The 22,554-nt window shown below is 46.1% G+C and overlaps 1 protein-coding gene across 7 annotated transcripts in view; it reads left to right on the top strand.

Moving 5' to 3' along the window:
- Nucleotides 1-22,554, top strand: part of LOC124408381 — a 164,644-nt gene that overhangs the window by 100,007 nt on the left and 42,083 nt on the right. For all 7 annotated transcript variants that reach the window (XM_046885284.1, XM_046885286.1, XM_046885289.1 and 4 more), the window contains 2 exons: nt 7,494-7,758; nt 17,409-17,546. In XM_046885284.1, the coding sequence (XP_046741240.1) occupies nt 7,494-7,758; nt 17,409-17,546 (403 nt within the window). The remainder of the gene's footprint in view (nt 1-7,493; nt 7,759-17,408; nt 17,547-22,554) is intronic.

Raw genomic sequence — 22,554 nt, forward strand, 5'->3', positions numbered from 1 at the left:
ATTTCCGCGTCGCTTCCGCAGCGGCGGAGTGTCACGTCGGTTCGCGCGGAATATCTTTTCTACGTGGGGTTCTTGAATAAACATGGGCACCACCCTCGCTGAACGAGGAGGAAGACGCCGCCATGTATAAAAGAGAGATTCTCCTCGCTACTCGTGGCGCGGGGCGCGGGGCGCGGGGGGGATTCCGAGGCTGTGACCTTAACCACAGTCTATATAATATGTGTGTGTATATATATATATATATATACATAATGTATACCTCTGTGTGTATAATGTACATTTATACATGTACCGGTAGGAACAAAAGAAACCGCTCCAGCAGTGATAAGACTAGGGGATGGCACCTGTCTACATTTAACTTAATTACCCTTTACGCTCACCGTTTTAGCATTTTATTATAGGGAAAAGAATATAAGTGACTGTAAAAAGTATTTAGAACAGTATATATGTATGATATAAAGAATATTTTACCACGACATGCATGTACCCACAATTAACCACTCGTATTTTTCAGAGATGAAAAAATGTTCGATATTTAAACTAGATTTTCGTCTCTATTAATTCGGAAATATTCCGTGTTACAAGCGAGCGAGCAGCTCGAGATTTTTGTTCACATTCACGTAGCTGTGAATAGTAAGGCGTGTTTGCAGGCGGAGGATTATATGGGTATAGTATATAAGTCGTATACAGAAGGGGATGATACGTGGGTATAAAACGAAGCTTGCGCCGAAAGGGTTGCACGCCTCTCTTCTCGTTAAGTATGTAGCAAATATTTGGAGGACACTCATTGGCGGAGGCGCAGCTCTAAGGCGCCAAAAATATGCCGCGATGATGATGACGGGGATGAAGACGCCGCCCCCCTCGTCTGTATTTAACCGTATAATATTATACCTAGTTGCCCGAATAAACGCCTACCTCGTTATTAAAATGACTGGCAAACCACCGTGGATGAACGTATGGCTTCTATGGGTGAACCGCGGTTTCTTTTATTTATTCAACTTTTTTTCATTTCTATTTCGTTTCATCCCGCAGCGTGTACGCGATTCCCCGCTGTTTTTATACCGACATTATTTTTATACTTCCGTTGATGAAATCTAGACCCGGAAGGAAGGAAGTATGGAAGGAAGAAGCGGCTCTACATGTGTGTATCTATGTGCCTATCCATGTGAGTAAATAAAAAGTCCCAACTGACGTTTCGCGGGCTATAAACAGAGAACCTTTGGGGTTGTTCAATGGCGTGGTGGCTGGCTGGATGCATAACTCCGAACGGATAGAGGAAGCTTGACTTTATTTTCGAGACGAGAAGCGACGAGTGGTCTCTAGCCAAGTAACGAAATAGGATAATGAAAGAAGGAGAAAGCAGAGTCGGAACGATCGTTCTCTTAATTATAAACCTCGCGATTAAGTAACCCTTATAATTCCACTTGTATAAGTATGAAGACTTTACTATACATTTCCTAACGACTCATCTTGAGACGTCGTGGTCCATATATATATATACACATTCGTCGGAGAATAGAAATCAAATTATAAAAAATGTTTCGTCGTTTTTATAATTGTAATATACCCTTTAAATTGAATTTCACGAAGCTTATGATTTTCCTTATCCGCATAACATGATTTAAGGTTACCAAGAGGCAAAGTTACCCCTCAGAATTTGTCCGGGATTTTATATAACTTTATCTTCTTGTTATTATGATTATTATTTTCATTGTACAACCAACCTGCGTGACTATGTGTAAGTACTGAGAGTATATAGGTATACATATAAAGCATATTTTCACGTTTATATTATACGCGTTCATCGGGGAGGAGGTGTATAAGCTACGCGGTTCGCACACATGTGTGCTTACTTTTTTACATATGTATATTATTAAAGTGAAAGATCGGCGAGGCGTGAAGCGCGGCGGAGGCGGCGGAGGCGGAGGCGGCGGCGGCTAAAATGACGCCTACGTAGTTTCGTCCCTCGTCCTGCTCGTCGCGGTTCTCCGAGAGAATGTATCGTCGAGCTTACCCCTGACACTCTGCATATTTGAAAAGGCTTTGCGAGGTTAGTCGATTAAGGACCGGGATCGGCCGGTTCCCACCTGCCGTGTACACCCCACTCGATTTAATGTCTCTGTAATTTATTATTTTCTCAACTCAGAATGCCACGTTACAACGTACCGTACGCGTACGTTAGTTATTCTTTCACTCCGTTCTTGATATTCTTATTTTGTTCGAAAGAATTTTGAAGTGAAAAATACACACCGGACATCGTTTGTATTTTTGAAAATTCGCCAAACGCGACAAAATTTATTTAAAACTCATGTCGTTCGTTTTTTGATTTCTTTTTTTCTCTCTTACTTTTCTCCAAAGTCCTACACAGGTTTATTTGGCGAATAAACGAGGGAATGATATTAGCATAGGAGGCGACGAGGCGGAGTCCTGTACGTTCGCTTTCTCGCGTGACTGGGACATTGGCGAGAAGGTAATCGTCCTGCTCGGCCCTGTTATTAGCTGTCGCGGTGGCCGAAATTATCAACGTGACGGGGAACCCCGGATCCCCTCCCACCCTTCCTTTCTCGCTTTCCTCTCTCTCTCTCTCTCTGATTGCACCTTGCCACCTGACGCTTCGCCATGCCTCGAAACGCAAGCCCTTATAGGATGCCTCCCTTCGCTCCTCCCCGCCCCCGCCGGCTTTTCCCCTTTTAGAAACACGCAGGGCTGGTCAATTAGCTCTGGTAATACAGCTTGCTAAGTGCACTGCTATAAAGATGTAAGAACATGTCTGGGACACGAAATTATCAGGAACTTGGCAACTTGTGTTATATGAATGGTGATATCTAATAAACCGATTTTATTGCGATGTTTATTTTTTATTTTCTTTTAATCCCTTGGGTGAACTTGTTGCATTTTAGTTGGTATGAATTTTATTTTACATACTTCCGGAATGATTTTAAATTTTGCGATCACCGCAGTCCCATGAACTTCACCGCATGCCATATTGAAGATACACCGTTTCGTTTCATCACGTTGCAATGACGTTATCAAATTTACAATACAGGATTATTAGTTTGACACACCTATTAAATTCCGACTTATATGTATATACGATATACTAGCAGCCTGTCGCGCCTTCATCCACGAATATTTTCAAAAGCTTCTTGTGGAAAAAATGGACTTTTTTGAGACATTGAAAAATCTTCAACATAACTCTTCTCTATCTCTAGGAGTTTGATCAACGGTCGCATAATTATGCGATTCCCTTCCGATTTGACTTACAAATATCGTTGCATCTTCAAAACTATTGATTTCGTTGTAACGAAGCATGCAGCCTAATTGTAAGACCTGACCGGACGTTGTAACTATTCACAGAAAAAAAAAGTAATCAAAATCGTCTGAATAGTCTTGGCGCTACAAGCGAACATACACGTACGTGAGAAAGATTCGTATCAATTGTCAGAGAAGGAAGATACCTGTAGGCGAAATCTTACCGAGGGAGGAAAGCTGGCGAGCGCTTCGTCACGCATATATGTCTGTCTGTGTGTGTGCGCGCGTGTGTGTATACATATATATACATGTTTATGGTAGTAGGTATCCGGTGGACGGTGGGCAGTTTGATTGATCGCCTTGTTCGGTGATCAATGTCTTTCCTCTCCTACTCTCCGAAAGATCTCGGCCTCGCTTTATCACTCTGTCTCTTCTCCTCCCTCCTCTTTGCTTCCGTAAATTCAAGCCTGGAATATGTATGTATATACACCTGTATAACCGATTCGCAAACGTTCAATCCCGACGCTTCGCACAGGTAGGTATTCACCAACCTTGTATATCCAAAGGCCCGACTCGGGTATCGATCGGATCTACTCGACCGTGTAACGGACGTTATTGCAATATTACCGCGGCGTAATCTGCAGATGCGCAATCGGCCCCGAGGCTTTGACGGATCGCTTTTTGCGCCCACGCACAGCGGGCACGACGTGTGTTTGCAAAGTCTTGGAAACAATTAATTACTTTCCTGCACCTCGCTTGACGTACGTACGTACGTACAACGTGACGTCGCGTCGTGCCTTTTGTTTCCACCTCCCCCGTCGCCGAACCTTTTCCTTCTAGTTTTTCCGTTTTTTCTTCATCCCTCGTGACGGCGAGATATATTCTTGTCACGTACATACGCATATAGAGAAATGGGTTGTGCGCTCCGCAGGACTCGAATCGTACGAAGAAAGATGCGGGGCTCAGGTTTCAGGACTCGCGGGGCCAAACAATCGGCCGTATAACTTTTTACTGGCCGATTATAGAATTACCCTTGAGAGTTTCGTCTCGGAGCGGAGCTATCCTCCCGATTTTTCCCTATCGCATCTTTCGTATTTATATATATATATATATATATATATATATATATACATATAGTATATAGGTATGCCCGATAAAAAGGGACGAGTATCGATCCTTCTCCCCGTTCTCTTCCCGTCAAATAAGCACAGCTACGCGGAATCGAATCGGATTAGAACCGGCCGCTGATTTTCTATAGCCGCACGCGACATTCCCGACTCCCAGCTTTTTCTTCTCCTCCTTCTTCTTCTTTTCACCAGAAATTCTAAGCCCTCTGAGCTTCCGTCACGTTCAGGCTTTGACGGGTTTTCGCACATCTCGCATCTCGCGGCGGCGGTCTCGTCGTGGTAAATAAAATCTCGATACAACCGGATGGATGTTTCATATATGTATGCTTGCGTGTATATTTTGTGTGTGTGTGCGTACATATATATGTGTATATGTACAGTGTGTTGAGGCCGTTGCAACGCCCCTCGTGCGTGGTATTGAATATTTCGCGGTTGCTGATAGGTGGTCCTGGGTAGGTACAGAAAATTTCACCACCGCGCTCTGCAGGGTTCAAGCGAAGCGTAAATTTTCGAACGAATCGAACGCCGACGACAATGGACAGAGTCCACCTCCATTTTTCCTCCTCCCTCACTTCCCGCTTCCCACTATTCCCTATTTCCCGCTCCTCTCTTTCCACCGACCGAACCCTTCAGTCGAAATATATTCGAGTATCCAGCTCCAACGAGCCGAGGGGTTCGCCCAGCAATCGGCACCAGCTTGACCAATTATTACTACGCGAATCGCGGAGGCGTTCATCCGGAGAACAACCCGGGATTAAAGTCGAATTTCTGAGCCCTTTGAATGGCGTTGATCCCGTCGCATCACGGTGGATATGACACGTCGATTATCCGCCCCATAAACCTTGGACAATTTTACTTTCTGCAGCTGCTACCTAGAGTAGACTCGTTACGATAGTACAGGTACTTCGTTATACCGCGATAAATTGCTTCACCTCTTGACAGATTCCTCGCGGTTTTTAGTCTTTTTTGTTTCCTTCCGCCTCCGTCTTTCCCTCCGTCTTGATAGCAAAATCCAGGCGTCTAAGGAGCGATTCTGTGCCAGCTTGCTTGCCTCTCTGTTTGCACCTCGCCGAGTTTAGATACCTCGCTGGAGCTAAGGCGCGGGTTGAGATTCCGGTTTAGGGTCGAGTTTTAGGTACAGTCCGCAACTTGGGAGAGGTCGACGAGTATTTGCCGTTGTTTACTCAGCATCGGTTTATCGGGCAACAGCGAGCTCCACCTATACAGATTCTTCAAACCCCGTCGTTTACTCCAACCCTCTCGCTACCTCATCTCGTTCTTATCCTATGGTCGGTCGATGTTTCCGGACGACCTCGACTTTTTATCACCCCGGAACATTTTCGTCAACAAACTCGGTCGTAAAGTCAAACGACGTAGGAAGAAGCGCGGAAAGTTGACGCGAAGGGATCCCAGGGGCGGTGCAACCGCTGCCTGCCGGTGAAAGTTATTGCTAATTTTTCCCAATATATGTACATATTGTATATACTATGTGTATATGTATATATGTATATCAGTGCAGGCGAGAGTCACTTTACACTTAGACTGCGTAAAAACCACTGAATACTAAAAATGAAACCACCGTCCTTAATCAGGGATCGAACCGTAACACGAATCGTCGCACGTTTTCCTTATTTCAGCATTTCGGATTACCGGCACGAAGTTACGCGAATACGAACCCTCGGCAGCACGTCGAGTAAACAAGTCGGATGTTCTAGTTGGAACTCGGTAGTAACCCCATCATCGATCTTTATTGCTGACTTTGGCGGAGGCGCTGCTGCGTCTTTGGTGGTTATCTTATTCCCGAGGAGGAGGAGGAGGAGGAGGAGCGAGAAGAAGAAGAAGAAGAAGAAGAAAACTTCTCCTCTTCCCCGGAGTGCAGGAAGAACTCTCCTCGTCTCCACGTACGTGCGCCGGTCACACAAGTTTATCATCTCACGTACGCTCGTCGCGACGTGGCGCAGCAAGGACTTGGACTTTGTCTCTTTCCGCTGTTCGCCATATTTTACTATGTTTATATACCTGCATAGCCACGGTGAAAGTGCACATGGAAATCAAACGGCGTGTTGTTGTAGCGAAACTGCGCGATTGCATTTTGGAGTCTGGCGTGTAACGGTTTCCGAGTGCAGGCTTTTCCGCCCGTAACATATTGATTTCACGTGTTGTCGGGCGGACACGAGAGGGAAGACGATGATAGAAACGCGGCTCAATGCGTAACGCACTTGCGTTAATATTTTTAATTTCCCATCCTCGATTCACTCACTCTCGAAACGGTGCTCGACCATGCAGTAAATTACATATTATACAGGCATTCGACGGAGGAGGCCAATTAGCGAGATGGAAAATGGTTTGCAGTCGAGAGTGGGCGGCGGAGAGATGAGAGTCGAGTAATTCGCGAAAAGGTATAATAATAACGATCACCTACCATGCTGCACGTACCACTACACGTAGGAACCTACCCTATGTATGTATGTACATGCATCGCAGGTATATATAATGCCGTATTTATTGTACGTAACGGGGAAAAAAATTTAATACGCCTGTCAAGTGTACGTACAGTAATTCAACGAATATAATATTTACACGAGTTGGAAATATTATTCCAATGAAAATCCAATCGCCGTGTGGCATACACCATACCAATGTCGGATTTTATTGCTCGGATATGAATTCGGCTTTTGAATATTGTTCCCACGTTGCCAAACTGCACAGCCAACGACGGGGGCGTAGTAAACGCAACACCGAACTACGCCCGCGTTGGCAACAGCAAAAAGGAGAACGGTATCGACTACGTTTGGTTATGGCATAACGACGTAAAGTGGGTCGCATCCGCACGTGCGTTCTCTGCCATTCTCGTGACCTGGAAACGGGAGGACTTTACGTTATTTTGTATAAAGGAATTCGAGGGTCGCGCGACGACTTTTGCGAAACGGATTGGCAGGTGTGAGGAACTCTGTAAGGAAGAACCCTTAGGGCTGTGGAAGTTTCAATCAGAGAATAGCGAAGCTCTTTCTCGTACGTAATGGACCTTCGAGTAATCGATGGTCGTCTCTTCGATCTCGAAGAGCATGCACCTACCTTGAATGCCTTCTTGACCCCTGACTCGTCTGATTTCAGGGTCCGGTCGGGGAGGTGGGTGGCGTGAGACTGCCGTTGCAATCCCTGCACGGGTATGGCTCCGTGTTCATGTACTCGGCCTCCATGAGCAACGGGGAAGCCGGTGGGGGCGCCGGAGGAGGCGGGAGTACCGGCGAGGTCACCCTGAGGCTTCGCGAACCTGAGGACATTCCTGAAGAAGTCTTGGCCCGTCTCGAGGACACCGCTACTCTATCCATCTCGCTTCAGGGTGACACTGTCCTCAGATTGGGTGGCGCCGGTACAGGTAAGTCGGCGTACCTATACGGCCGTTAAGGTGATCCTTATTTGGAATGTTGGCGAATTTTTTCCCCACCACCCGCTGAATCAACTTCAAACAGATTTTTACTACACCTCTAAAATGATCCGCTTTATTGTGATCGAAGTTTCTTATGGGAAAATAAGATGGGACAAAATTCTTTTTCTCCGTGTATATACTTTGTTGTAAAATTAACAATGTTCCGAAAATCTTTAAGTGCGAGGTTTTAGTGTACATTGGTGCTACTGTCTCATGTTATTTCCATAAGAAACTTTTATCACAAAGCGGACTGTCCTAGATTTGAGGTAAAAATCTGAAAAATTTAGAAAAACTATTTCTTTTTAATTGTTCAAAGATGATTTGCTGGGTGGAGCGGAGAAAATTCATCAACATTCTAAACAAGGACCACCCCAATGGACATCCTTTATTTCCTTGGTCAATTTAGTAAATTCCTCGTTTTCAATTTTTACGCGTATCGCGTTATCCACCCACCCACCCCCTTCCTTCTGCGTTATTGCAGGATAGCAATTAATCAGCTCACTGTATCTCAAGGATTATACAGATTTTGAACTGATTTATATCACCCGGAAGTTGCGATGCCGTCGCGACTCTAACTCTCCGGGAGTTTCCCCATTTCATTCCGCCGCGTTCACATTTTCAACAAAATTAATCCGTTGATTTGTTTGCATATATATATATATATATATCTTTTTATCTGTATCTGTATAATAATATTTTCTCCGGCTTACGAATGTCGACTTAGAATGGTATAATAAATACGACTTGATAGTTTCCTTCACAATGAGACTTTTCCGTCAGCAGTCCACCACCACCGGAGCACTGATGGGTTACATTATGTATCTTCGTATCGCGCCCCGTCTACCGCCCCGCTACAAAGCGATTCCAGCTACCGCCCTGATGGTGAGAGGGATGGGGGGAAAAGGGTAGAAGGAGAAAGATTTATTGGAGAGGCTGCCTGTTACGACGAGCTTAAGCTTAAGTTTCTCGGGTATATAGTATATACGGGGGTGAGGGTGTGGTGGTGGTAGTGGTGGTGGACGGGAGAGCAATGGAGAGAAAGGGGGAGAAAGGGGGACCGGCGATTGATTAGGAGGGTCGTTTGTTGCATGTGAGAAATGTTTTCCAACCTCACGCCTGATCCTCGCCCTATAGTACAACCTTTCCAAATTCGCGCACCTACCTACATATCATGCCACGCGTTGTGCAAATTTGACACACACACACACACACACACACGGGTGTGTATATTTTATCAAGCTTACGCATGCCTGTGCGTAAATAAATGTCAATTTATTATTTTTACTATTGTTTATATGCTACAACTGGTTGGCTTTTGGGAATGTTTCGTACAAGACGAAAGATCTTGAATTTGAGTGTGTAACTAATTGGGGTAAAACATTTGATAACTATACACGTCTATGGAAATTCTTGATCATCGCATACCGAAGGTACCTACGTTACAACGATGATTTGTGCACAGATGCAGTGTGTTGTGGTAGGTATGTACTTACATACATATAAGTGCGGTAGGTAAATAGGCGAACTCCAGCCTGCAGGCGATGGCGGGTGGCAGATTTTCTATCCCACCTACCCGAGCCATTATCCTACCGTCACGTATTTCGAGACTTGGTTAAAGGACACGTACGAGGACGCCGGTGCCGGTTGAGGCAGGGAGGTTTCGGTGCGCCAAGAACTTGGCGAATATCGTACCTCCAGATATCGCTCGGAGACATGACTCTCCTACGTATATTCGTTAAAACCATCCGGATAATTCACCCTGATTCGGATAATAGTTAGTACTAGCGGGTGAGTGAAAAATACAACAACAGCTGAGAGAAGGAAGAACGAAAGAAGGTCGAAAAGAAAAACATAATCATCCTTGTGAAACCTACACGGCCTCAATTCGTAATAAGCCGAGTTTTGGGGGTGAAACCACTGCAGCGCCGCGCCGGTTTGCTCGTAAAATTATTGTGATACTACCCGCGGTGCTGCTAGCACCAGCAGCACCAACGAACCACCGCAAAACGAAACTACGTGAATTATGAACGCTGTTTGACTTCGTGCCAGCTGCACCCCCGTTGACCGGCGCTCCAGTGGGTGCACGGCATAAATTCTCTCGTAGCTACCACCCATTTCGCCTTCTCCCAGCATCCGGCTCTTCTTACTCTCCCTGCTGTCCCGGGCATGCGGTGCAGGTGGCGACGAAACGTTTTGCCGACTTATCATGTCTCTGTGTTGTTTCTTTTGAAAGAGCTGCGGATGGATGAATGAGGGGTTGAGTACGAGTGCTTTGGGTTTCGGAGGGTGAACGTGTTTTTGAATCGCGTTACAATCAACGGGATCTTAATCTCGCTCGCTGTGAATCATACAGCAATTCAGGTGTGTAACGGGTGTACGTGGAACGGGCATGCACTCGGGCGGAAACTGCAACTGCATCCGAGGTTCGTTATCTAGGTAGGGGAGCTTGTAGACTCATTTGTTAGATCTTCGTAATAATTTCTAAACGGAGGGAAGTTAAGTCGGCCACGCTCTTGCTGCGGCAAGATTCCGCTCGCAAGAATATGATATATATATATCTATATATATGAGACGCGGCCTAGGAGGAAATTCTAGTGATTTAAAGATAAATGGGCTGACGAGATGGTAGTTTATAGTCCGGGGACGATAAATAACATTAAATTACAATAAAAGCAACAAACCTCGGAGTTCCCTGCAGGGTTGGTCGGTCGGATGGTTGTTCCGCTTTGTTTTCACGAGTTCGGTCGGTTCGACCGAGGAGGTCGTAAGCCGATTTCGACCCTCGGGCTGGGTGGGTGCTCGCTTCTATAATTTCGCGATCACCTGGCGCCAAGTTTACGTGGCTGTAGAAGTGGGCAGAGGTATATATCGAATGAAAATGAGAAAACGGTAGCTCTGCAAAGCCACGGGGTTTTTTTTTTTTTTTTTTTTTTTTTTTTTCTCTTTGCCCCAGGGTGTTGCGAGCCGAGACGTCGAAGAAGGTGAGAAGATTGTGCGCGAAGCAGCAGGAGAGAGAAGAGATAAATACGGTCAGAGCGCAGCACTCTGGCGGAAGGGGGGGGGGGGCTCTTGTATATCCTGTTTGTGAAAATGAGGACGAAAAAGTTGAAAGGAACGGGGGCGGGAAATGCGAGGCGACTGATGGGCGGAAGAAGAGTGGGAAGGGATCAACTCTGAATGCTTGGATAGCAGTGTCGAGGGTTCTTAATTCCGAGAGAAGGTTCCTCTTCTCCCCCTTTTCCCGTCTCCAACTTCACTTCGGAGTATCACTACGTAGCTGCCGTCTTACATTATATCTCCAGCAATCCCTCTGTATATACATCTATAGAAAAGAGAACCGACTCGACTCGACTCGACTCGACTCGACGGTACCTCGTTGTCACTCACTGTCAGTGAATTTTGTCCCTGTACTTTTTCACAGCCTCACGATGACTCAAAAATTTGATTTTTTATTTTTATTCTTATTTTTTTTATTTCGTCGCTCCTTTCTTCTCGACGCTACTACTCGGCCCGGAAATCCGATCAAGTCAGAGACTTCCGAAAGTGACGTAACGCCGCGATTGGGGGATACGGTGGTGTGGTTCCTCGACGACTGGATTCCCGGGATCCCGACGATCCTTCAAATCCCTTGAATCAATCTTGGTCTTACTGCATTCGGGAGTGCAAACCGTGCTTCGGGAGGTAGGACATTAGCCTGGGAAACCTGAAGCCAATATCGCGGTAAGCCGAAGGCAAATATGTAACGAGTACCTACACCAACGCGCGGCACTGCGTTCTCTCATGCTGGTTCGCACCTATCTATTCTCATTGTATTTAAGTATAACAGGGAGACGGAGCCTGCTTATCGCCCCCCGAAATCCTTGGGGAACACCCTGGTAAACACTGGGAATTATTCTCACTGTACGACGTTGATCTACGAAATGGCTTCGGATACCATCCTCTCTTGAACCTTTACAGTTTCCAAGTCATGTCTCAGACAAGTTCCTGCGTGTTGGCAGAAAACGCGGAAGGGTAGGTAAGGGGGAAATTAAGCCTCCCATAAAGCGGCCACGGTCCAGCTGGAATACCTGTGTGTATGTCTGTGTGTGTAGGTAACATGCAAAGGATGCAGTTCGCAGAGGAATCCGGTTCGTTTAACCAACTAATTTAATTACCGTCGCTAGGCCGCGGCGCGGGCAAATGCCTACTTTGTAACCGGTAACCGCGGCCGCGTTATATTCGCAAGTGAACCAAGGTCGCTCCTTCGACCCGCGTAATTCCCAGCAATTTCTGGGGTCCCTCGCCGCAAGCTTCGCCTAGGCAGAGCTACGTCTAGGTACCAAATAATCGTCTAATTTCCTGCCGCTATGCTGCATGGACCGAGGGAAGGAGAAAGCTTGAGATTCGGGAGCTTTATCCACTTTCTTTCAGGAATCCGCTCATTTCACAGTCGGCGGAAGTCGTACGATGGATGGATGGATATCTTTGGTGCAGGCTCGTGGTCCAGGCCACCGTCGACCCCCGACTAATACCTTGGGTTTCCTGGACCGGGAACGCCCGAAGGATCAAAACATTTTTGCCCCCGCCCACTTCGACATAGATCAGACCGCAACCAATCGCAGGACTCCGCGTCCCCGGACCATGGAGTCTAGCCTATGGCGGATGACCGACCGAGAGACCGAGAGACCGAGAGACCGAGAGAGAGGAGGAGTGAGTGCTCGTTTAAATGTACGAGACACCGCGCCTCTTATCGCATTATGGTAAATACGGGACGGCTATCTGTTTCTCTCTCTCTCTCTCTCTCTCTCTCTGCGTATCTCTCTCGCAGGTCAGATATAGTGGAAGGAGTACAGCCTGATTGCAAATTGACTCAAAGTTACCTAGAATAGTTGTACAAAGCGACAGTATGTTTGTGTTTTCTCTTCTTCTTTCTATTCGTTTGTTATATCTTTAAACGTAAAAGTTTCATGCTTTGATTACTGGTATTTATAATGAAAGATCGTGAGTTTTGTCACCAAAGTGGGATGCGGATTTATGTGTACGTGTATAGTTATACATATACCGGCAATCGGTAAACAATTGGCTGATTATCAATCATCGCCTCTCTAACCATCCTTAATTACGCCGTATTAATTATAATCGCGTGATTATTGATTGAGGCACTAATTACTGTCTGTCCCAAAATGATTAGATTATCTTTGTTCCACGCGGCTCAGGTTATATGTATACAGTACGTAAATAGACGTATGTATATACATATATACATATATATATATATATATATAGGCGTAGCAGCCTCCGGGCTTATACCCACAATAGCCCTAGCTAGAGTAACTCGATGGGTCTCGAATTAATTTGCAAAGTTCAACACAAATTTCGCCTTGCTGCAGATCCGTCCAAGCCCCCGACCCACCTTCTCTTCCTTTCTTGCCGCGTATGTCTACCTCACCCCGCATCGTGAAAACGTGAATAATTATCTACCTCGATCTGGTTTTTCAGAGTATTATAATATTAATCCTGTGTCAACCATCTGTAACAATATCCTCACGTCTGACTCAAATTGGATTTCTCGGTATCTCCGGAGTTTTACAATGTTTAAAAAATTTTATTTCTCAAACAGGTAAAAATACTGTCAAGCAAACTATTGGATCATCGATTAGAAATTTTGAACTGATTCCCTGAGTTTTTTTAGAATTCTTGGACACTCTTAAGCGGGTAAAAAATGGCCAAGAACGATATCGTGATGGATGGCAGGTGGCGTAGTCGAGACAAAAACGACAACAAACAAAACGAAATATTAGCGTCGGTAAGAAATAAAGGAACACTAGTTACTCGTTTTATTCGTCGTATAAAAAAATAATTGAGGGTTCGACGTATCGTAGATCTTGGTCGTGAAGGCTTTGAGTTAGAGAATCACGTGTTTCTGGTGGTGCGAAGCAGAGCAGTCGGTCGACGAGGGGGAAAATAAGAGGCCGGGATAATATCGCGAGCTTATGCTGTACGGGGGTTTCGGCTTTCACAGGTACATTTCCCCGTAAACCGGGGAATCCCGTGGAGTCTCTCAAGACTCTCGTCGCCTCGGTGGCTGTCCCGAAACCGGCTCAAAGCACTTACTTTCCCGCTATGGGGTAAGTTTTGTGATAACATTTCGCCACGAGGGGGGAGGACCCGACAGATAACGAGGACTCTCAATGTAATATGCATAATCCGTGTGGCGCCTAGTCGCGCTGACAGCTGTGCCTTCTTCGCTCCAAGGGAACGTATCCAAATTCAAATTCGATCTCAGCTATACCTCTTTCGTATACGCATTCGTAATCAGTATCAGGGTGAAACAATGATTCCGATTGAAATTTTCCCCATCTACGTCCGCCTAGCCAAGCAGGTGCAACAGGTGCACGTTTAAACGGAGGTCGGATATCGAAGCTTCGATGAATCGATGTGTGACAGTCGTCGTGAGGTGGTCTGCAGCGGGCTTCGGTTTCGCCGTTTCGAATACCCATCTGGCTATTTTTCATTACGACTTTTCTCCGTGTCCACATCACGTAATACCTGCAATTTGCGTATGACGTACTCATGAAGAATACTTTTAGCTATTGTCTGCTCATATCGTGAAATTTTTTTCAACAACGAATAAAGTAAGGTGCCGAAAGAAAGCGGGGAGCAATATCGTTTGGGGAAAGAAGGGCGGGGGAGATTGAGGAGAGTACGTGACGCGGGGTAGGGCAGGACAATAAAGTAAAGGATATTTGCGACAGGATCGATAGCAATTTAGCCACCCTTTGGTATTCCATCGCCAACTGCGACCCCCGTTTCCCGCCCACCTTCCTCGCCACCGACTGCCTAGTCAGAACAGAACTCATCCATATACATCGGGAAAATTAATAACCGGGGTTCGTCGCTTGCCGAAGGATATGGACGGGCGCTGAATAAACTTAATACTTCATCCTGCTCTTCCTTCTCTTCCCCTCGTTTATACGTGCGAGACCGGTCTACCTTATCATTCTCACCCCCTGTTCTCCGTTCAAGTTTCGCGAAACTTGTTTCGACGCCGTGCCCACCCATCTCCGGTATTATTATTCTCGATAGGCTTTTTCTTTTCCTTTCTCAATTTCAATTACAATTGAAATTAATTAGGTTACCGGTACAGTCCCTGCTCCTTTCGTAATTACTTATTCTTTACAATTTTTATCTATGTATAATAATTTTTGTTATTATACATACATTCAGCTCTGAGAATACGGAACGTGGTTTAGTTTCTAAATTCTTCAAAATATTTCACCGTGTTGAATCCAACCGACTTGACTTTCCATACTGACGTAGTTTTCCGCGAAAAGAGATATAAATCCGGAACCACAGGGTACGATTCGGATCCCCAATCGCTCGTTTCTGCAACTTTTTCGGTGCTTTTCCGATTCGAAAGCTCCTTCAAACGGCGCGCAATGACTTCCGGTAGGTTAGGTAATAGCCGGGAACCTTCCGGCTCCTTGTTGCTCCGTTTCAGCTGGGTCACGGTCTCGTCCGAGGTAAATTAACACGTACTCTGGTCAGCCCTGTATTTGTAGGTGGTATTGTTGCCGACGTTACAAACCCACCCCCTCTGGGCCTTTAATATACCTATACACGCCGGTTGTGCGACCTATCTGCTCCCGGTTCAATTTGTTGCGCTTCTGCGGATCGCGTTGCGGTTTCAATGCCTTGTGCTCTAATTCCCCGGGCTGCTACCTGTTTGTAATCATAATGCCAGGCCGTAAATTCGAAATTCACACCAACACCGCACGCACGCTCCACCTACCTACTATATACCTACCACCACCAACTCCGGGTTTTAACGTAGTTTTTTTTTTCGTCAAAGGGAAAGCCTCCAACGTACATGGAAAGCTGAAAAGGTATGAAGAGAACCGATGGGTTGGTTGATGTCTGGTCTCTTCTTCGCAATCCCGGGTTGATGAATCGAGTACCACCGTCATTCTCTATTTACCGAGAGTAGCTACGGATCATTCCGTATAAATGCATGAGAAGGACGACTCGTGCCGTGCTACGTGACTTTGAGGCGCCATTGTTGCCCGTTATCCGGATGCCGATCCAGCAGGACTCTCTCGTTTCATCCAAATCGTCAATGTCTGCGGACCGATGAGCGAACTGGTGTAGCGCAACACCACAATACCCTGCAATTTATTAGACTTGCCAACAACCGTTTCGCCTCACGCGCATCGATCTCTATCGATTATCTGCCCCAGTCGCCGACCCTTGTTCCCAATTCAGCATTCACCATTGATCACCACTGATGCGTTCACTGAAGAAGAACAGATCCAAAGGGGCCGAAACGTCCCAACGGTATACCGGATCGGTATTAAGGCCATGGGCTGGTTTCGGGGCTTCGGTTCGATCTTCACTCTCAAGTGAGTCCCTGTCCTCCCTGTTCTGATAGATACGCGCAAACCTGACGCAAACTCGAGTCATCTGCTGCTGCGTCTACAACGTATGTACAATGCAGAGTGCAAACGTGCGGCATAAATGCATGAACTGCCGGACCGTAGCCGGCAGACCCTGGAGCCTCTCAACATTCCGCCTGCCGCCGATAATCAGGCATCGGCTTTGACGCTCCCGCAGTATTATTTACATATTTAACTAGCCTAGCACCGCGCGGTTGATTCATCGTGTTGGTGTACAGCCACGCTTTGGGTAACCTGCGGGTTCGTTTATCCTTTGGAACACGATGACTGATGGAAAACCAAAACTCTTTGATGTCGCAATATTCGACCCTGAAAGTATTTCTCTCCGAGTTCCTACATCATGAGGGTGGTTGATACTTTTCGGTACTAGAAGGTATAAGCAAGCCAGTCGTCGGTAGTGGAAGACAGTCGGTTGAGAATTAGAAATTCTATCGGTCCCACCATTCACCGTACCTATAACGGTTCGCGACGCTGCTTCTGGCATGTCTCTCTTGTACTTGTCCGACCCTTGTTACCGCGCCGTTTCAACGGTCTTTGTCCTCCGGTGGACTCCAAAATCCCCTGCATCTTCTCTCTTATCTCCTCGGTATCTAACAATAAATCAATAATAATAATAATGATTACATATCTAAAAAGAAAAGATTCGGTTCATTCGGCGCCGTTTGTGATGCGCCTCTCGTCCTGGTTATAAAACCGGTCGGATGTTTTGGGTTGCCCTGTTGCCTCGAATATCAGGATACCCTGGTTAATGATCAACTTCCGAGCGCTTAGGAGCTGCTGTTGATGAAAAGCCAAGAGTTGCCTTGATCCTGTTCCTTTGACCGCGTCAGTGTCACGAGGGAGATGGTCGCGCTGACGCGAAAGTTTTTGACAAGTCCTCGTATATCAATTTCGATGCCAAATTCCCCGTCACGATAGTGAGTGACAACAAAGCACCAGTCTCTGCTGTAATTACTCCGGCCTAAGTACAGCTTAATTACCAGGCTTCTCCTGATATCGCTCGTTCGCTCAGGTGGTTGAGCATAAAATCCACTCGAGTCTCGACTCGAGAGAGCGGAGAGTTAGCTCTGAGAGTGGCGGCGGCTGTTCGGGCTAATATGATAAGTCAAAAGACGCAGAGGCCCGAGAGAAATGTACTCACACCGCGCGGCTTCTCTTCTGTTTCAGGAAACGGAAGCTTGGAGCTGTTTGACAGCGAGAGCGGACCGGATCTTACCCTGTCGCCTCAGACCTTCACCTCGACGGCGGAGGCATTTATCAACGACAACAGCGACAGCCTAGGTGTTCCGGGAGACAACGATGCTGGTAAGTTAATCCTTCTTATACATCGTCCGAATGCCGAAGCTGAACCGTGCGTGACGTCGCATTGGTGGTGAATTATTTTAAATGAAATTCTTCGCCCAATGTTCATGAGAGAAAATTGCGCCAGAAGCATATTCTCGCTAAGAGATAATGAAATGACGAAACGAAAAAAACTAGGAATAGGTATGCCAACCAACAACTCGCGTTTCATTAACGCTAACGAACTCTGCGCTGCACAACAACAACCGGCGACCACAAATACCTGGGGAATTGGCGTAGGTAGATTATACATATGCAGGACAACACACAACTCGTCCTCTACACGCCCCTCGATCCGCCCCCGCTTTACCCTCTGGTAACTTACCAAGATTCGCAAATTATCGCGCGTATGTTGTGTGTGTGGTGTCACAGACATACGCTGCGCAAACTTCTTTCACCTTTCCTACTATTTTTTTTTTTTTTTTTTTTATCTTTTATACGATATGTACCCCATGACGCCGGTTGGCTCGCCCGAGAAAATTTATTCGCACAACCGTGCCAGAGGTATTTTTCATTGTGGTAATATTCCACTCCCCCTGCCGTCCCGAGCGAAATTCGGTCTGGTAAACTCTTGACGGACCACCGGAAACCCGAAACGATCTCTCTCGCAGAAGTCGGGCGAAAACTTTACTCCAAGTTCTTCATCGCACCCCTGCTGCTGTCTCTGACGTCGTCGGGCACCCACTTCTCGCCATTCCCCTCGCACAATCACTCAACGAGCGACGCAAGGCCGCGACCCATCCGAAGTGACGGTCAGACGATCATGCGGAGGACTATCTCCGCGTATGGAAAGTTTCCGTAAAGTAGAGAGAAATTAAAATGGCGTCGGTGCAGCAAAAGTTCCGCAAAGCATCAATCGGATTGAACCCTGATTGCTACTTCTAGAACGCCATTATCTGGTCACTTCCTGAAATGTTATTCAATGCTTTTCGGTGGACACTTTTCGAGTTGAATGGCCATATGATATAGTGCGCTCCTTGCATCTACCCTCGGTACCTACTTTATACGTACCATTGCTCGAGCAGTAGAACCTTTGTCGTCGTCTTTGGAAGGAGAGATTCGAAAGTTGTGCTTTTTCTCTTCTTGACATCGATGCTGGAGGTTTGCGTTGCACGTAGTATACTGCAGCGATTCGCCCGTACGTCGGGGTTTAATTTCGACGAGCAGTCTCGTTCGCAATGCTTGAGAAGATGTTTGACGACGAGAAGGAGAAGAAGGAAGGAAACGGAGATGGTGGATGCAATATACTCTCGATACTATAGACTGCACAGTTTTCCTTTGAGAACAAAAGATCCGGAGATGCGACGCGCGTGTACAAAGAACGGGGATGGAATATCGGAACTACTGCCCGGTTGAACCTCGTCCACCAGGTAAAAGAAATGAAGTAACAGTGCGGCCGGAGCGGGGGAGGAGAAAAAATAGAGCGTTAAGGGAGAGCGGGATAGGAAAAGAGAGAGGGGTGGAGGGTACTCTTGGAAAAGGGATATTGCATTCTTGAGTCGAAGCAATTACCGGCAACGCTATGAGGTATCGTTCGCCCTCTGCGCTTACCAAGCTCTTCTTCTTCCTAGGCGGGGTGCCCACCACCAACACCGTTACATTTACACACTCGGGAGAGAGATGGAAAGGATCTCGTTGTAGTACCAGCGCCGCGCCACGCAAGAAGAGAGAAGTGAGAGAGAGAGAAGAGCCCGATGCTCCACCTCAACCTCCACAACCTCCTCAACCTCTGAGCCTCCGATGGCCCGAGACTCTTACACCCCTGCAGCACCCACACGTAATACGCCGGCTGCTCCTCACTTTCGCGTTACCACTCCGCCACTTTGTGCTACTTTTCACTTCATTGCACACACTGCTACCGATCTCCTTCGAGCTTCTATGATTCTCGGCGCAAATCGTGATTATCCCTTGGTTTCACTCCCGGTGTCGTATTTATTTGTCTCTTCATATATATATATATATATGATGTTATGGATTACATCGCACTCATACTCGCTAGGCAAAGTCATATGCATCTATGTTACTCGGAAGGTATGGGTGCCCAACACGAAGCATAGTTTGTATCGCTTACCGCGGCCTATTACACGAGTTTAATTTACAACGACGAGGGTGTCTCGCTTTTTAGATGTTTTTAAATTTTAACCGGTCAGGAATGTATGAGACATTATTTATAAAATATTATGTATACTCCTCTCTCTCGCAATTTCGGCGTACCTAAACTGTGCTTGAAATAGTTGGCAATAATAAGGGTCAGGTATTTACACCCCTGTACAGGTAATGCCGGTAGCTCGTCCGAGATATATTAGGTATATGTATATTCTTTGTTCTCTGTAGAACTCATGCCGTCGTCCCAGGCATGCCGGCGGGGTATCGTTAGCGAAACGGAAGGTTTGGTATTTAGAGTCAAGTATTTTCACCGCACCATTCATTCCATGCAGGGTTAAGGTTATTAACTTCCCTAATTTCACGCGAAATCCATAAAGCTTCGTTTTCATTGTACGTAAGCAGTAGTTGTGCGGAATGCTCGTTCGGTGAGGGTTGAAGAGGCGGAGGCGAGAGAGTCGAGAGTCGAGAGGCGCTCTGGTGACGGGAGTTGCAGGAGGTCAGGGGGCGAGGGAGGGCGATGGTACAACCTCGTTGGCTCTAATGCGGGCTATTCAGCTCCCACAATGCACTAGTAATACGATTTCATCCCTCTTCCCTGCACACCCCTCAACCCCTCAACCCCTCAACCCCTCAACCCCTCACACTGACAAGGAATGGGACATACACTGCCGCGAGCACACCACACGCACCTGACCTCACATCGCAGTGTACCTACCCTACAACCCACACACTAACCTCCTCCACCTGTAATCCTCTCCATCCCCCGAGCTCCCATGGGGTTCGCAGTTCGAAGAAGGCTTCGTCGCCGGCCGCCGTTTCGCCTGGTCCATCTCATTCTCTATACCTATAACTACTCGCAGCAGATCTCCCCGCGTCGTTCCTACAGCTTCACCTCTTATTGAAACTCAAGGATGTTGCCTTTCATTCTGCTGCTGCGCCCGTTTAGAACGAGAACAAGACGAGGACAAAACGGATAAAAGGGAAAAATGAATAAACAAGGAATTGTAGTTCAATTATGTTACTAGGTATACTCTGGATCTATCTGTCGTTTTTATTTGCCAACATTATACATATATATATATAAATGTGCAGAGTGAGTATTATAAAGATTGCACCACATTAGTGGGGAGTTTGAAGAATGGCGTTGCCCAAGTTAATTCTCGTACGAATTTACTCGCGAATATCATCGGCGTTAGCCAGCCGCAACGGCAGCTCTCTTTCTCGCTACGACAAATTAATGCTTTACCCATGCGTGAAATTCTCTCTAAAATGATACGGTGGGTGAACCGCGACGCCGCGACGTGAGGCGACCCTGCCTGCAATGTGTACGTACGTACACCACGATTCAGAGACCGGTGATATATTACACCCTCTGCTGGATTACTTTACAGAAGAAGAAAAAGAAGATGAAGGTGAAGATGAAGATGAAGATGAAGAAGAAAAAACGAAGAATAAGCACGATGGAGAAGGGGTCGGGGTGGCGGGTGGCAGGTGGAGAAGAAAAAGCACAGACGCGCCGAAACGAAATGGGGGGGAAAAAGGGAAAAAAATTATCATCTTTTTTCGTTCCCGCCGTGCGCCTTCCATATACGGAGTAGGTACCCGGTGTGAGAAAGCTTGAATGCACGGTGTCGATTTGTCATTCGCAGGAATTATCCGGGGCGATCACTACGTCTGCGTCTTTCGATATAAATACTGAACTTTTATTTCGTGGATATTCATATAAGCTAAACAATATCATTTACTTGTTTTCAACATATTTTTTCGGTATGTTCGTTTGAACATGTGAGAAATGAAATTATTTGCTACGTCATTATTGAACTCGCGTTGCAGCAAGAATGGGAAAGAGAAGTAGAAAGAAAGGTATAAGCCGGAAAAAAATCAAGCGCCCGTAGGCAAAAATCAATCGGCCAAGACGCGAGCGGAATTTTAAACGAAATCATATTTGAAAAAGCCTTCCGCGAACCATGCGAAGAGATATGGAGGCCATCGCGATTCCCTCTCGGTTATCGCGCATACCTATAAACAGAGGACTCCAGCCCTACTGTTATCTTTTTGCTTTTCCTTTTTCTTTAGTTTTTTTTTCTTTTCATTTCGTTATTTCACTTATACTTTATCCGACAATCTGTTTCCTTGTCCAAACTTGAGAAACGAGTAGTGAGCTTCCTTCGCAACGCGACGGCTTGCATCTAATGCCATGAATTCTGGATACGCTGCATGAAAGCTAATTATGCTTTCAGGAACAAGTTGTTCGAGTAGGTATCTGTTCCACGGAGAAGCCAACAATTCAATGCTAAGAATTCTGCAAGTGCGTCGTCTTCCTAACAATAAGCTACTTTTACTTCTCGTACTTGATTGCTCTGTTTCAACTTCTGTTTTACCTTCGTTAAGCTTAATTCTTCTTGAATATCCTGAAGCACGGAATTATGATCGGGAGAGGCAGGTGAAGCGAGTGCTATATTCTGTACGAGGGTGTTTCATTCGGAAAGAAAATTTATTTCTTTTTAAAAATTTTTTTGTCTTAGTTCCATCTGAAAAACTTGTACATAGGAACGAATCCTCGCGGAAGGATATCGCTTTGAATTGGATTATATAAAAATTGGTCATTCCGAATTTAAAATTTTTCCAAATAAATGTAACTCTATAAGCAAATGTTCTTCGATCGGAATCGCTCCTTATTTTCAAGCTCTAAGCAAGGGTGCAAAAACAAAATGTTGCACTTCTTAACGAAAAATTCTACAATGCGCAGAAAATAAACGTGGAACCGGTTTTGTCGCCACTATTTTTCACCTCGCGTTTCGAGCGAGCAGAGAATAGAGAGTGCCTAACCCGCCTCTTGTACAACAGTTTATCGTGACACCCGTCA

The sequence above is a fragment of the Diprion similis genome, chromosome 7, assembly GCF_021155765.1.
Source record: "Diprion similis isolate iyDipSimi1 chromosome 7, iyDipSimi1.1, whole genome shotgun sequence".
Taxonomy (NCBI): domain Eukaryota; kingdom Metazoa; phylum Arthropoda; class Insecta; order Hymenoptera; family Diprionidae; genus Diprion; species Diprion similis.